We start from the raw sequence: 15,471 nt of genomic DNA, 5'->3' as shown, positions 1-15,471 counted from the left end.
GAGAACGAACTGACTACTTTCAAAAAAAAAAAAAAACTGACTACACTTGCATTGCAGTATGCAGGAACTGGGCACAGTTTTTCTACCATCTTGTTACATCCGCGTCAGCAAGTATAAAAACGCAATATATAGCCTACGTGGCTCTTAACTGGAGCGTGTGTCTGTCTGGTTCTAAAGCCTACCACTAAATAGCTGGCACTTTTACAGTTAGTCATACATAGGAGGAACGGGCACCTTTACCACTGAAAAACAATAGTAGATGCTCTAGATATCTTACAAAACCTAGAGCATAAAGAATTAACCTATAGCAAGCGAAAAAAGAATAACGAAACCATACATGAAGCGTGTTTGCCACTCAGGGGTTTATATTGCACTCCCGTATGAACACTTGATCGTAATTGACATGCCGCGACCAGTATTTTCGGTATTTCGACAGTCCGATCTCAAGCCAGGGTTTCAGGTTCCCATTGTAGTGAATGACGGATGCCCGCCTGATCTCCTTCTCGTTGACGTTTGGGTTGTACCCGAGCCCCAATAGATGCCACGAGCGATCGAGGGGGAAAGTGCGGTTCCAGAACGTCACAAGGCCTGCAGGGAGGCTGCCTAGCTTCCATAGTAGCCTGTCTTCATTCTGCACAAATGAGATAAGTCATGGGTCAAATACCACTGAAGAATGGGGAGATGACAGTTTCGGTCAAGTACAGGGATTTCCTTGTAGATCAAAATAGGACAGAATAGCTGAAAGCTTATTACAGGATAAACTCTCCTCAGCTCTCGGTGAAGACTCTTTTTTATAATGGAGTATGTTGTTCATAAGTTCATAAACTCACCAGGTTCTGCCAGGTGTGGTAGACGTCGGTGATGTTTTGCTTTCTCCACTCCGACAAATCAAACATGTTCATGCCATATGCCCAACCGCAAGCGTGTGGATTAAAATTGCTGGCAATTAGAGGATTGGAGAAGTTGAGGTATTTATCAAACCTGTGGAAGCTCTCTCCACAGGTCTCAACAGCACCATTGACCTTGCCTTTGAGATCTATCGACCAAAGCGCACTTAGGTCCTGCTGCACCACGGTATCATCGTCTAGAAATAACACCTTGTTAAGCTTCGGGAATATCTCAGGGAGATAGAACCTCAGATGATTGAGAATCGACAGGTATTTTGGGTTCCGGAATTTGGGATTTTCACCCGGCCTAGCCTTCCCACTCCCGAAATAGTAATCAATCATCGAACTGGATTCCAACTGCTTCAGAACTGGGCTGTAGCTTGAGTTCAGCCAGGTAAACTCTTCAATGTTCTGAACCTGAACCGCAGCTTCACCCAAGGGATTAGCCAAGAACCACATCTTCATTGCAGCGTAGTTAAGCCTATCTGTCACAATGTGGAAGACATGGTTTGCTGGTTTCTGCAGAACAGAGTATTGAGTACATATTAGTGATTTAGGTACAAACTTAAATACAGTGAGATTGATAGATACATTATAGTGTTAGATACATCCATATCTAGAAAAATTCAAGACAGGCAATTTGGTACAGAGGTAATAGAAAACAGAAGTCGGTTCACAATCATTAATCAGCTGCCTGGCTAGCTATCTCATTGACCAAGTGGTAATACCTTAGCATGAACAAGAGTGGAGTTCACAACCACTGCAGCAGCCAATACATTATCTGAGAAAACAGCATAGTGATGGAGTTGAGGGTCTTCCAACTTTTCCGTATTTGGAAAATCCTTATTGTTGGAGTTGCTGGAATAATATTCATTTGTAAGCCGCAATGGGAGACAATGGAGTCCTTTGGGTAAAGATTTTGCTGCTAGTTGAGCTAGATAGTTGGCATCTTTTCTGTGAGATTGAAGACGCTCCTCTGTTGAGTGAAGGCTTGTACGGAGCCTGTTCACAGCACCTGAGCAACCATCATGCATTCTCTTGATCCTACCCAGCGTCTGCTCCATCGCTTTTATTTTGCCATGGACACTTCATGCAACCGAAAGTTTTGTAAGTTCAGAGATAATTACCGCAATACAAAGTACAAGACACCAATAATGACAATGGAAATTCAGTAGTACAGTGAAAGAGAAAGTACTTCTGAGGAAGCATCCCATCATCGGTTGCACCACCAAGTGCTCGTTGGATATCCTTCATTCGTGCACGTAACTCCTTGGCGGTACCATGATTTCCTCTAGAAGCTAGAACACCAAGATATGTCTTTGCTCTTATCAATTGATCCTTGATGATGCGGATTGTAGCATCTGGGGAAGTTGCGGAATGATCAGTGCTACTCACTAATGTGGCGAGATCAGCATTGGCACTAGCATGTGTAGTTTGATCAGATGATGTATCAGCAATGCTTTCCTGGACAATTAAAACACTAGCTGTTAGAACAACCCTGAAAGATGGTAACTGGCAGAACACATAACATGCTCTGTTGTGACTGAATAAACAAGCTACAGTGTAAACATAACTATCAACATGGTGTAAAATATAAGAGTAGACTTTCAGGACTTCTAATCGCTCGTCACTCAGTGTTCTAGTCCTAATGTTCACAAAAAGGTAAGAAACAGACCACAAAACAGTAACATTGCAAAATGGGAATGGAAATAATAGGCATATATTTGCCAATCCATTAAGATGGCTGCAATGTCTTTGGGAGTAGTCATAGAATAAATTTGATTTTTACAATAAACAATATCACCTCCATTCCAGTTCATTCAGTGCACAAATATTTTACCTTCATACGATGAGTATGAGCTTAGGTACTGAGTAGTAATATAGATGTGCTGCAAGGTTCAGTCATAGGTTAGTTTTGCGTCCTACATTTAGGTAAGATGACCCAGACATGTCAGGCAGGTCTGTATCCATGATTCAGTCTTCCACTAATTTACCCCCTTAGAAGGGGATTCAGTCTTCCAGAAATATACCCCTCCCTTAGAAAGGGAAAGGGCTTCTCTAATAACTTTTTACCTTATTCAAAGACGATGTCAGATTTCCAGCAGTATCTGTTCCAGCAATGTTATTCTCAGATGCGCCAGATCCATCTTTGTGCTCTAGCTCAGTTGCATCCTGCAACTCTTTTTCATCCATCCCTTGTCCGTCCTGCTCTTCAGCTACCCTGCTATCGCCGGGATCACGAAATCCATCTGCTCGTCCGTCGGTGCTAACAACTTCCTTTATCATGCCATCCTGTGTAGACTGAGCACTGTCATTTCCCACAGCAACCACCTGATCAGCATCTCGCGACACAGGGTCCTCCCAGGTATCAATTTTCTTTTCTGATGGATGGCTCCTGGCTACCTCAACTGCTTGCCAGTCGTCAGTCGCCGACAGCACCCGGTTCTTGTGCTCCCCTAGCCTCTCAATTGTCAAATCTACAAAAAGCAATTCACACAGAGTTCCAACAAAAATCAGATGCGTTTACCCACGGATGACTCAACTGGCGACTGCTTCACCAAAAAAAGTGCAAGAAGTTGGTTCATTCGTTCTTACTGTGGTGAAAACAGACTCAATCTATCTCTATACCATTTTCACGGTCTAATCTACAGTCAGTGAAACTCATGCCTTCCCGAGATTAGGCAAGCAAAACGAAAGGGGGAGGAAAAGCGGCATCTACCTTTGGCGAGAGAAACCTCGGACGCGGCCATTTGCGGCCACACCAGATTGGAGCCGGACCCGTCGCCCCGATCGAACGCGCCCCTCGCCACTGCAAGACAATACATGAACCAAATCAAGTCAAGAACGGATCTTCGCCGCATTGCCGCCGGCGCCGGAGCCGCACGTACCGGTGGAGTCCGGGAGGTACGGGACGGGGGAGCGGCCGTAGAGCACGAGGGGCGCGAGCACGGACGCGACGAGCAGCAGCAGCACCGCGCCCCGGCACCGCCGGCCCCGCGCGGCCCCCGCCATGTCCGTGGGCCCCGCACCCGCAGCCGGCGGCCGGAGAGCCTCGGACGGCGCACTGCACCGCCGCCGCCGGACGAGGGGGGTTTGCTTTCCGGCGCGGCGGGTGCTTGGCTTCGGGGAGGGTTCGGGGGGCTTCGGGCGTCGGCACGCGCGGCGGACGCGAAATTCCGGGGCGGCAGTGAGTCAGTCAGGGCTCAGGATGGGTAACGTGGGAGCGGTGCGCGGCCCATGCGGTGCGATGCGTGCTGCGCCGGTTTGGACTCGAGTGGTTTCTTTCCTTTCCACCGGCACCTTTGCCTGCCTTACACGCGCTGGATCGCACGAATTTTCTATTCCCGTGGCCCGTGGCCTGTGGGGCAGACGGGTTTCATGGAGATGTTTCTCTCCAGATTTGCAACGGTACGGAGATACAGCCTAATAATACAATAATCTGTGGTACAGAGATACAAGGTCGTATTTACCGCTCCTATATTTGCTAAGCATTTGGTCAGATTTGGTTCGGCGTTTGTGCATAGAGAAACAGAGTCGGCGTTTGGATATGGGAGCGGTGGTCTGTGGGCGCACGGGACAGCAGAGGCATCACGGGCCACACGGGCAGAGGGGGATAGACCGAGTAAATGAGACCGCACAGGTGCTACAGACAGATATACCGGGGGGTTTTTAGGGCGGAGATGGGCCGAATTAAATGGGTGAATGTTCTTCAACAACAACAACAAAAAAGGGTGAAAGTGACGCCAGTGAGTTAAGCATGTCTTTCGAGTGACATTTTGAGACGGAGGAGAATGAGAAAGGTATCCATCCTTGAGTGCGCGCTTCTCGTTCAGAAGATTCAGACGGCACCATTCTTTGGTGCTTTTCTCCCTCGACCGGGTGATCCGCCTGCAGATCTGCTCGTGCGCGCGTCCATTCTCTGCGAATCACGCGGCGTAGTACTGGCACGGACGGACCGCCGAAGCCGTGTGCCGTGCGCCCATCCCAGCAGCAGGCCCCGCGCGTGCCGTGTGCGTGCGTGGATCCTACTCCTACGTACTACGCACAGGCAGTTGCAACTGCCAGGATATGCTTACGTAGTACAACCTCCGTTTGGGTTTAGTGCACATTCATGTCACACCACACGGATCGAGGCCCTTTCATCCTCTATAAAATCCGACGATAAACTCTCGCCAGTCTCCGACTAAGTTTCTTCACGCATTATTACAAGTTTATTAAAAAATATCTAGAAAACAATATTTCTATGACATGTTTGTTCAAATCTTGTTTGGAATGTACTATGCGAGAAGGTTGAGTAGCGCTTGTCGTATCATTGTCGTTCGCGGACAGATATCCTGTCCGTCTAAGGCCAACTCCACCGCACGACTTCAAACAGACGTTCGAATTGACCGGATTTTGTCTCTTTAGAGCGCCGATGAGTTCACCCATGTCCGGCATTGTCAGATGGGGCGTGCGTGCGTCCACCGCGCGGCCGCACCCCAAATCGTGTCCAGGGTGGACGTGAATAAAAAAAATATAAAAACTGGAATGAAATAACTAAAAAAGTAAATAAACGCATTTAAAAAAACATAAAACATATATAGGGGTCGGCCACAAAACGGCCCAGTTTCCACGGCCACTTAAAAGGCCCAGTTTCATAATTAACATATAAAAACAAAATAAAAAAACTCCTCCCGCGCGCTCCTGCCGTGCCCGTCGGTGTCGTGGCCGTCGCCGTCTTCACTGGCCGCCGGTGTCGTCGTCGTCGCTGACGAGGTCGACGTAGGCCGGCGGCGTCCACAAATGGGGCGGCGGTGCGTAGTAGACGGGAGTTGGCTGGACGGCCGGAGGTGCCTGCACCACCTCCTCCCGGGGCGACGCCTCCCACTCCGGTGACCGCGGCGGAGTGGGGCACCAGTTCACGCCCACGCCGGCGGCCATCTCCAGAGCAGTGCAGGACCAGCCCCACCCCTGGCCCAGCAACTGCTGGAACGCGGCCGGCAACGCCTCCTCCGTCGGCTCCTCCGTGACGACCGCCATCTCCGGGAAGGCGACGTCCTCGGCGGCAGAGAGGGCCATGGTCTCCTCCAGGGCGTGCCACTGCCGCTCGTCGTGCGTGTTCATGGAGTCGTCCATGACACGCGACAGGAGACGGGCCTCCTCCTCCGCTGTCATGCGAGGAGGGGGAGGTGGCGACGGTGACGGTGAAGGCGACAGCGTGGGCGTCATGCCGCGCACCCGAGTACGCCCCTGCTCCTGTCGTGGCCGCCGCAGCCCCGTCGAGGTGCCGGCGAAGAACGACGCGCGCCTAGTGTCGTGCTCGTCACGAAACCAGGTGTCCCAGAGCCCGACGTCGGGGACGTACCTGGGGTCGTAGAAGAGGTCGTCGGGGAGGAGGCGGCAGCGGCGCTCGATCTCCTTGCCGCGCGCACGGCCGCTCGTCGGGACCGGCGGGATCGGGACCCGGTCGGCGGACAGATGCTAGTTATTGGGGAGATGGACGTCGCTCCAAGGGAGCGGCGTCCTCGTCTCCCAATAACGGCGGCACACCGACGACCGGACGTAATGCCGGTCGCGCTCGCCGGCGGACGTGGGTGCGATGGAGAAGGCGGGCGGCGCGGGGGCCCAGCGTGGTTGCGATGGCGAGCCGCGGCGGCGTCCCAACGAGGAACCAGCCTCGCGGTCGTGCTTGCCTTTGCGGCCCATGGCAGCGGGCGGCCGGCCGGCGAGGTGTTGGCTAGGGTTTGGGACTGGGGCTGTCGGGTTTCGAGGAGGTCGCGGGATGGCGTGTGGCAGTGTGGACGACGACCCATCCACGCTTCCCACTTAAAGAAGGACGCGGCCCTTCGACGTGCGGATGACAGGTGGGGCCGTCCGCTCGTGTGCATTTATGTGGGCAGGTGGGAGGTAGGTGGCCGCCTGCCAGGCGGCCCTGACGCGGACGAGGCGCGCGTCCGTTTGATGTCCGTCGTGACCCAAACCCGGTGCAAGTTTGCGCTCGAAATGGGTCGGCCCGGACACAAAACAAACAAGATGGGTCCGGGCCGCCGCGCGCTGGGCCGTCTTCTTTGTCCGTTTTATCCCAAATGAACGGAGCCGGACAGGATAGGGTCGTGCGGTGGAGTTGGCCTAAGGGGTCCGTGTTGGAGTTGCCCTTATATTTTTATTTCAGAATTGTTTAAATTTTTTGTCCTAGATAGATTTAAAATAGCTAATGCTTTGCGTTCTTTTAAGAGCTCTAGGCATAACCGGCAGCTAAAAAAATGAATAATTTTATATGAACGTCCTTCAATCTGCTGGAGCGTGTGGAAAAACAAATCAGTAAGTTACAAAAGGAAAAAAAACAATAAACAAATCAGTAAGTTACAATCTGATATACAGCAGGTTCATTTTCGTGCTTAATTACATGAATTGTCGTTTACGTAGTATTTATGTAGGAATAATAAAAGTACTATCCCTCGATCCTTATTAATTGTTGCTGATTTACTATAATTTTGTACTAAGTCGGTGGGTTAGAGGGAGTAATATTTTTTCTTTTGTGTTATTTAAAATTTTCAAAATAGTTTTTGATGTAACATGAAGCATCTGTACTAGAGATATGTACTAGCCTTTTCGTATAGAGCGGGAGCGAGGATGCATGCCTACGTACAAAAGATCCCTTTTGTATTTTGTGCCCAACTTTGATCGTAGGTTTGACTAACAAATTATAAGTTGTATGGCATAAAATTTATATTATCAGATTCAAATGTGAAAGTGGTTTTCAATGATAGTACTATTTTTAGGGTATACAAATTATGTTTAATAGTTAAATTAAATGTCAAAATTTGAATCAAAATACAAAGGCGCATTAATAAATCATTACGGATTAGCACGTTGTGAGGCGCGCGTAGCGGCTGACAGCGTGAGAACAAAACGAGGACGCAGGCCACCAGAAAGCAAAAAAGGTTGCTTACATCGCATGGCATCGTAGTAGTACCGTACGTACCGTGTGTATCAGCTTTCTTAAAGCAGCAAATGATGATCGGGCTGTGTGTGTGGGGGGAAGGGGCACGGACGACCGAGAATCATCCTAGTCGCCATGCACCCGTGCAGCGCGCTACCCCGGCGTCCGGCGACATGAGTTTGTACCACCCCGGTGGGCCGTCGCGCACGAGTTTGTCAACGTGTACACCCACCGCCGTCCTCCCACAGCCACCTCTCCGGAAAATGTGCTCCGGGACTGTGGGCACGGCCGGCGTGCCCACGCTTGCCATTACTCATTTCAACGTAATATGGCATTGGTAAATAGTAGTATAATTCATTTGAATTTGTCTATATCTGAAACAATGTCATGAGGCACCGGGGTTCCAGTGGGGGGGGGGGGGGGGGGGGGGGGGGGGGGGGGGGGGGGGGGGGGGGGGGTGACGTGACGAGCTCAACGACCGCGGTCGTGGATGGTGGGGAACATTGAGTCATCCTAATGATCTCCTCTTTAGACAGCGAAATCACGGAAGAAGTGAGACGGTGTTGCGATACTTCTTGTGTCTTTTGATTTAATATCATTATTCTTTTGATGCATCCACATCAAAGATTGGACCAGATCCACAACCGATGGCGCTACCTTAAATATAAGAATGTCTCGTGTGATTTTTCCTTGTAATTCCGTACTAAAAGGTTGTGATATGTTGTTGATTTGTTCAAGTGTATTTTGGTTCTGATTTCCACCAAAACCCTTTGGTCGTTCACTCACCATGTCTTTCGTAATTTTTTTTGTTTGATTGCCTTTGGTCTCTTGTCTTTGCGCCTTTACAAGCTCTTTTCACCAAAGGTTCGGCATTCGTTTGTCCCGCGGTCGTACATCTGCTCTATGGAATTCCAATGATGCTAGCCTCACAAAGAACAAAAGTTGGTTTTGATAATTATATGCAAATGCAGTGTAGAATCATTGAGTTGGAAAATGTTACATTCCACAAATTGAAGATGAAGTAGAATTTATAGCTGAGTTTGTTCTAACTAAAACCTTATCTAAGTCCGAGAGTGTAACTTCGTGGATTTGTATGCTTCAAGTTTTAACAAGGGGTAGTACTAAACAACAACATGGATAAAAGAACATGTTTGTAATCCTCTGGTAGATGCCGGCGGAGCATGATGTCCAGACCACGTAGCTTAATTGATGAGATTTTCATTATGAGCATCGTGTCAAGACTGCGTGTCTTAATTGACGAGATTTTTTAATTGAGAAACATTAAGTACAACGTAAGTGCGCACATACACACCACCGCCATCACATATACTCACATAACACATATCGAGGATCAAAGTTGCAGAGTTTCAAGATTGATGAAGTCATCACTGTCATCTCGCTATCCACGAGAACGTCGCCCTCGACGGCTAAAATAATCCACATTAATAGGACACACAAAAGCATCGATCACAGGGTTTGATCTGATGGGCAGAGGATACAACCTCCAACCAAGCATTATCGATGAGATTTTTGATTTTTAACATAACCATCATTCGTACTGAACTACCCCATCCACTATTTTGTAAGTTATCGTTTTGTACAGGGACATGGTCAAACTTTTAAAATCCCGAAGAGTAATATATTTCCAATTTTCTTTTTTCTAAATCCATGCTTATACATTCGACGTTTGACCAACAAAAGGGGGGAGAATGCCGCGAATGTATTAGTGTGGATTTTCTGCAATTTCTTTTTTGAAATTCATCGCTATTCATTCCATCTCAATTGAAGTTTTGAGGCACTTTGACATGATGAGAAACTATAAAAAGGATAATTCATGGATATCGTTAAATTTTATGCTCTGAGACATGGAGCCTTTAAAAACTACAACTATAAATATGTTATTGCACCCAAGAAAAAATGAGGTCATGAGTACTATTGTGGTATTGCTTACTTGTCTATTGTTTTGTTTTGCCTTTTGTGTTAGACACAAATAATAAAAAATCCACAGAGTGTCAAGAGATATATCAACGAAAAAAACACTTCAATAACCTATCAACATGTGTGATGTATTCAACTTTTTCCTAATGTAACCATATGATAAGACTGACATCTTTAAACCTCGAGTAATGCAAGAATTTATTTGCCAAAAAAAAGAGAATAAGACTGTCATCTAAAACATGATATTTAAATACGGGAAATGAGTAGGTTTCAGATGGATATGTATGTGGTTTCGAAATTTTTACCTAGAGGCTTGAGAGAGGATGTGTAACTATTTGGAAACAACACTTGTGATTATTAAAGTGATGCTTAAAAATGAAGAGAGAGTAAATAATTATTGGCAGCAATCATCATATATACAGGAGCAAATTGATCGTGATCATCAACAGGCCCGTGCCAACCCAGGCGGCCAGGCCAGCTTCACGAGGCCGATGGGCCAGGCGGCGCCGCGCACTGAATGTCAGGCGGGGCCACCGGCGACGGGGGCCCTCCACGGCCCACGCCATGCATCGTCTGTCTCGTCACACCGCCGACGCGGAGGGCCCGGCGCCCCTGATCGCCGACCGCCAGACGGGGTCGACCTCGCCGTCGTCGGCGGCGGCGAGCCAGGCGTCGACGTCGTCGAAGAGCGCGCGCTGCTTGCTGGGCGGCGGCGGCGAGACGAGGCGGTCGCCCGGCACGCCGATGGCAGCGGCGCCGCCGTCGACGAGGGAGTGGAAGAAGACGTCCCGCAGCTCCCAGCCGCCGCCGCCGGCCACGCCGAGCCCGCCGCGGCACTTCTGCCAGGGGAACTGGAACACGCCCGGCGGCCTCCGCCACGCCTCCCCGGCGTCGGTGGCCGCCGCCGCCTCGTCGAAGGGGAAGTCCGCCGCCTGGTCCGGCTCCTCCCGCGCGCGTTTCCTCGCCCTGCCGCCCTCCGGCCGCCGATCCATGCAGGCTGAGGGCGCTGCATCGGGAGATGGAACATGCATGTCGACATTGATCAATCCGGCCCCTCGACCCACCTTCAAACCATATCATATATCATACGCATGGCGGCGACGGCCGGCATGCACGCGACGCACCTGAGACACGAGAGGCCGGCCTGATCGAGACGACGAAGGAGAGCGCCCGTACGTGGACGTCGCGATGTCGAGCTCCTGGGAAGGGGGTGGTGGGAGTATATAACGGGGAGATCGGTGGAGAGGGTGGGGGAGCATGCATCATGTTCATGCAGAATGTACCGATGGAGACGTGCACGGCAGGCCCAGGCGGCCCGGGCAGCTAGGGCTGGCATTGCCAGCCGGTGCATGCCCCGCTGAAGGAAAAAAAATGCCAACGAATGCATTTTTTTTTTGAAACTCTAACGAATGCTCTTTATTTTTGAAACTCTAACGAATGCATGCTGGTAACTCGCAGTGCTCGTTTAACAAACGTTCGTTTTTGCTTGGATCCGTTGGCGACATGGGCGGGGTGTTGGGTTCCTTGTCGAGGAGCATGGACCGAAAGAACGACGAGCAAGCGACTACAAAAGAGCCATCATCAGTCCCAGAGGGCAATGCTTAGCAAAATCAACGTGCATTGCGCTTCGTGAGCTCTGAGCTGAAACCGATATACCCTGAAATGCACACCATGCATATGTAGCAAAATCACCCAGCCTTACACTTGTAGAACTACGGATATCTAAATTGTTCTCTCTCTGGAATTTATCAGGTGCGGAAATTAGGTTCCGGAAATCGGCAGACTATCATTCATTTGCACGTATGAGCAAGATAGGTTGTTGGGAATGTTTACCTGGAAAATAAAGCCATCTGAAGTGTGTTTCCAGTCGGAGATCGTGCCTCCAAATGGAGGTCTACTTTTGTCCCAGGAATCATGCAGACAATGATGCTGTTTTAGCAACCTGCGAAATTTTAGTGATTGCGTTATAAGGATGAAAGCACATGTCTTCTGGAGTCCATCCCTCATGAAGGATGCCAAATGATCTTCAGGGCCGCAGCATGCTTGCTGTTTGCTCTGTCAACAGAGACAATCAAGCAGAAATAGTTTGCCCTTTATCAGTCCATAAAAAGGTTCCTGTTGGCTGTTACTGAATCAACCCACGGCCTTGTAGATTCATAAACGCACTACATCTTGGCAGAATCACCAGTAATCTCCACAGGAACAAGATCCACTACTGAAATGATGAAATCTATTTGTGTCCCTCACAACAATCTCCCTTCCAAAAACTTTGGAGATGTATTTGAAAGCAGAGTGGCAATCCCCACATATCCTAATATTCTTCATGATGCGAATTGTTGCCCCTGCAGGCATTTCGATCAGCGCAAATGCAAGCGCGAGCTTCTCGCTGTGGTACTGTAGGTTTGCCTCCCTCTCTTGGTCATCTACACGCAGAAGCACATAATCCATATCAGGAACATATCCTTCTTTCCTAATCTTCTTGCTTATCTCACCCCACATCTTATATATCTCTTCCGCTCGTGGATGGGTATCATCATTTGCCACAAACATGTGCACAGAATTCTCCATCTCAACCCAACTGCATGCAGGTTCCTTCTTCACACCAGTTGTCTTCATCATCCTCCTCACTCTGGCTGCAGCATCCCATTGGCCCGTGGAAGCATATATGTTATACAACAGGACAGGTGGACCACTATCATCTGGGTCAAGTTCAAAGACATGATCAGCTGCAAATTGCCCTACTTTAGCATTCTTATGCATTCTGCATGCCGCAAGCAAGGCTCCCCAAACTGCAGCAGTTGGCTCCATGGGCATTTTAAATATAAAGACCAGAGCATAATTTAGGAAACCAGCTCGGCCCAGAAGAGCAACAACCGTAACATAATGATCAATCTCCGGTTCTAAATCGTACTCCTTCATCATTTCAAAGTAGCGCTTGCCCTCCTTCACCAGTCCTCCATGGCTACAGGCAGTCAAAATGCAAAGGAAGGTGATCTGATTCAGGTAAACGCCAGATTTCCTCATCTCCTCAAAATGGGAGACTGCTTCCTTCCCCAGTCCATATTGTGCAAATGCTGTGAGCATTGTGTTCCATGTAACTGGATCCTTATTGTCCATACGGTCAAACACCTTTCTTGCGTCAATCATGCTCCCTGATTTTGCATACATGTCAAGCAATGTATTTCCAACAAATGCAGTCAGTTTCTGCCGAGATTTAATCACATGTGCATGCACCCACTTCCCCTGCTCAAGAGCACCTAAACGAGCGATAGAACTGAAGACACTGGAGTATGTAAAATGTGTCGCTTCAAACCCATTTCTCAGCATCTCCGCAAAGGTCATCAGAGCAGTCTCTCCATCACCCTTCCTCGCAAACCCGGAGATCAATGCGTTCCAAGAAACCCCATTCTTCGAGTCAAGTTTGTCAAACACTGCGGTGGCCATGTCCATCTTCCCACACCGCGCATACATGTCGAGGAGCGCGCTCCCAACATAGACGTCCTCATGCCAGTCACACTTCACAGCAAGAGCATGGATCTGCCTCCCGATGCCACTGTCAGCATAAGCGCCGGCAGCCTTGAGGAGGCTGGCGAACGTGAACCCGTTCGGCCTGAAGCGCCCCTTCAGCATGCCAGGGAGCAGCCTGATGGCCACCGCCGGCATGTCGTTCTGCGCGTACCCGGCAATGAGCGAGGTCCAGGAGACCATGTCTTTCCTCCGCATTCCGTCGAACACCTTCCGCGCTTCCAGCACGCTGCCGCACTTGCAGTAGAGGTGGATGAGCGAGTTGTCGAGGAAGGCGTCGCCGGCGAACCGGGAGCTGGCCAGGTGCGCGTGGATCTTCCTGGCATCCTCGAGGTTCTTGGATTGCGTACAGGCGGTTATGAACGAGTGGTAAACGCGCGGGGTCGGGGCGAGCTCGCCAGCGTCCAGGAGATCGAGGTCACGGAGGACGGCGGAGGCGGCCGGGACGGGGTTGGCCGCGGTTGAGGTGCAGGGTCTGGTGTGTCGGTAGAGGAGAAGGTAGTTGGGCAGAAGCTTGTGGGGCTTTCTCATGGAGGTGGCGAAAGGGGCGGCCGGTGTCCGACGTTCTGCTCGCGAGAATGCGAGAACGAGGGTCCGTATACAGCGAGAAAAAATATTTTCTATTTTGGCTAATTCTCGTTCTTTTTACTATTCCATCCGTTCACAAATACTCCCTCCGTCCCATAATATAAGACCGTTTTGCAAGCTGTTTTAGTTTGCAAAACGATCTTATATTATGAGATAAAGGGAGTACTAAAAAGTGTTCAACTTTTTTTCTGAATTGAATGTATATAGAGATGTTTTAGTCTGTTTGTTCAGTCATTTCACTCCGTAGGTAGTTCATAGCATTAAAATATCCAAAACATCATATATTTATAAATGGAGGTAGTACCTTTTAAAAGAATGGCTAATTTGATCGATTAGAAAGTCGTTAAGAGAGTAGCAAGGGCCTCTCTAGCCCATCCCACATAAGTCAAATTTAGTCTATTTTTTGTATTCTAAAGATTAAGCACCTTCTAGTCCATCCCCGATTCATTTAATTTTTTAGAAGGTCAACTTTTCAATCCTGACATCTCACCCCTCGGGTCCATGCTCTAGCAACACAACATCTCGACAAATTTGGTCTACCACACTCGCCAGTGTCGGAATCATCGTTTTCACTGCCCCTGTGGCTACCATCGCAGAGCTCCGTCCCATCATTGTGAGGTCCCTTTCGCTGGAAATCGAATCGGCCAACCTTGAAGATGGCGTAGGAGGCACATTTCTGAGCCCTAGCTGGTCGACGCCGCCGGAATCGGCCAAGTAACCCCCCCCATTGTCGGCCCTACATCCCCACCGCATGAGTCGCCTCCAGGCGCGAGATCCGGCGTCGTCCAGCCCTAGTCGAGGTTCCATCGCCAACCGTCGTCGCTCCGCCCACCACAGCCCACAAGGTGTTTGAGAAATTGCCCCAACTGTTATTGTTCATGTTTTTTGTGTTATTCATTGAGTACAGTTCTCAAATTGATCATGAAACACTCTAATGTGTAGAAGAAGAAGAAGAAGAAGAGGAACATGGTATCGAGGTGGCGTTGGGCGCGATCACTTAAGCGGGTGATTTCAGGAGATCGAGGCATGGTTCCCAGATTGGTTACATATGGATTATTCGAGATATGATCCATGGTCATGATGATCTCTAGTGAGGGATGGCACCTATGGATTATAGGCAACTCAATGCGTAAAACGTAAAAAAGAAATGGCCAATACCAGTCATTCATGATCTTCTGGACGAGCTACATGGTTATATTGTGTACTCAACAATTGTTTTATCTACTCCCACACTGATTCACCAAACCTGGAACTCGTTATGGATAGAAGGTTCGTAGAAGTGAGAAAAGAGTAAGTAGTACATGAAAAATAAGATATTTGACTCTCTGCCCATGAACGCGCCTAACGCAATATATCCCCTAGATATTTTCGAAGCCGATTTCAGATGCATTGGGATATCTTCAACACCGTTGCAAGAGTTGTGGATAAGCATGATCATTGATTTTAACAGAGAAGGATTCTGTGAAGAATCAAGTGCAAGTCCATTGTTGAAGATTAAAACGACCGTGTGAGTGCTTTCATTTGGATGTATAGTCGATGCCATTGATGTTGGAGAAGATCTCATCCTCATGTGTGTGAATAGATTCACCAAAGCCGTGATCGAGATCTCTA

General features: G+C 49.0%; 3 protein-coding genes across 3 annotated transcripts; all 3 read right to left on the bottom strand.

Annotated features, from left to right (window-relative positions):
- Positions 1-214: 214 nt before the first annotated feature.
- LOC125509732 (probable galacturonosyltransferase 4) lies at positions 215-4,188 on the bottom strand. Its single transcript, XM_048674756.1, has 7 exons — positions 3,776-4,188; positions 3,607-3,696; positions 2,961-3,364; positions 2,083-2,351; positions 1,616-1,973; positions 831-1,406; positions 215-631 (listed from the first exon to the last, which is right to left on the bottom strand). Exons 1-7 carry the CDS (start codon positions 3,897-3,899, stop codon positions 356-358), a joined length of 2,097 nt encoding a protein of 698 aa, XP_048530713.1. The 5' UTR covers positions 3,900-4,188; the 3' UTR covers positions 215-355.
- Positions 4,189-9,867: 5,679 nt separating this feature from the next.
- On the bottom strand, positions 9,868-11,030 carry LOC125509731. Its single transcript, XM_048674755.1, has 2 exons — positions 10,872-11,030; positions 9,868-10,753 (listed from the first exon to the last, which is right to left on the bottom strand). The coding sequence occupies exons 1-2, from the start codon at positions 11,017-11,019 to the stop codon at positions 10,329-10,331; spliced, it is 573 nt and encodes a 190-aa protein (XP_048530712.1). The 5' UTR covers positions 11,020-11,030; the 3' UTR covers positions 9,868-10,328.
- Positions 11,031-11,215: 185 nt separating this feature from the next.
- LOC125509730 (pentatricopeptide repeat-containing protein At3g24000, mitochondrial-like) lies at positions 11,216-13,875 on the bottom strand. Its single transcript, XM_048674754.1, has one exon. It carries the CDS (start codon positions 13,801-13,803, stop codon positions 11,929-11,931), a length of 1,875 nt encoding a protein of 624 aa, XP_048530711.1. The 5' UTR covers positions 13,804-13,875; the 3' UTR covers positions 11,216-11,928.
- Positions 13,876-15,471: the final 1,596 nt, after the last annotated feature.

The sequence above is a fragment of the Triticum urartu genome, chromosome 5, assembly GCF_003073215.2.
Source record: "Triticum urartu cultivar G1812 chromosome 5, Tu2.1, whole genome shotgun sequence".
Lineage (NCBI taxonomy): Eukaryota > Viridiplantae > Streptophyta > Magnoliopsida > Poales > Poaceae > Triticum > Triticum urartu.
Note: the sequence above shows the minus strand (reverse complement) of the source record. Positions and strands in the feature narration are given on the sequence as shown.

Coding starts and splice junctions, on each gene's coding strand:
- LOC125509732 (XM_048674756.1), bottom strand. CDS start 3,899: ATGGCGGGGGCCGCGCGGGGCCGGCGGTGCCGGGGCGCGGTGCTGCTG. Junction 3,365..3,606: donor CGAGGTTTCTCTCGCCAAAG/GTAGATGCCGCT, acceptor TGCTTTTTGTAG/ATTTGACAATTGAGAGGCTA. Junction 632..830: donor ACCACACCTGGCAGAACCTG/GTGAGTTTATGA, acceptor TCATTTGTGCAG/AATGAAGACAGGCTACTATG.
- LOC125509731 (XM_048674755.1), bottom strand. CDS start 11,019: ATGAACATGATGCATGCTCCCCCACCCTCTCCACCGATCTCCCCGTTA. Junction 10,754..10,871: donor GCCGGCCTCTCGTGTCTCAG/GTGCGTCGCGTG, acceptor CTCCCGATGCAG/CGCCCTCAGCCTGCATGGAT.
- LOC125509730 (XM_048674754.1), bottom strand. CDS start 13,803: ATGAGAAAGCCCCACAAGCTTCTGCCCAACTACCTTCTCCTCTACCGA.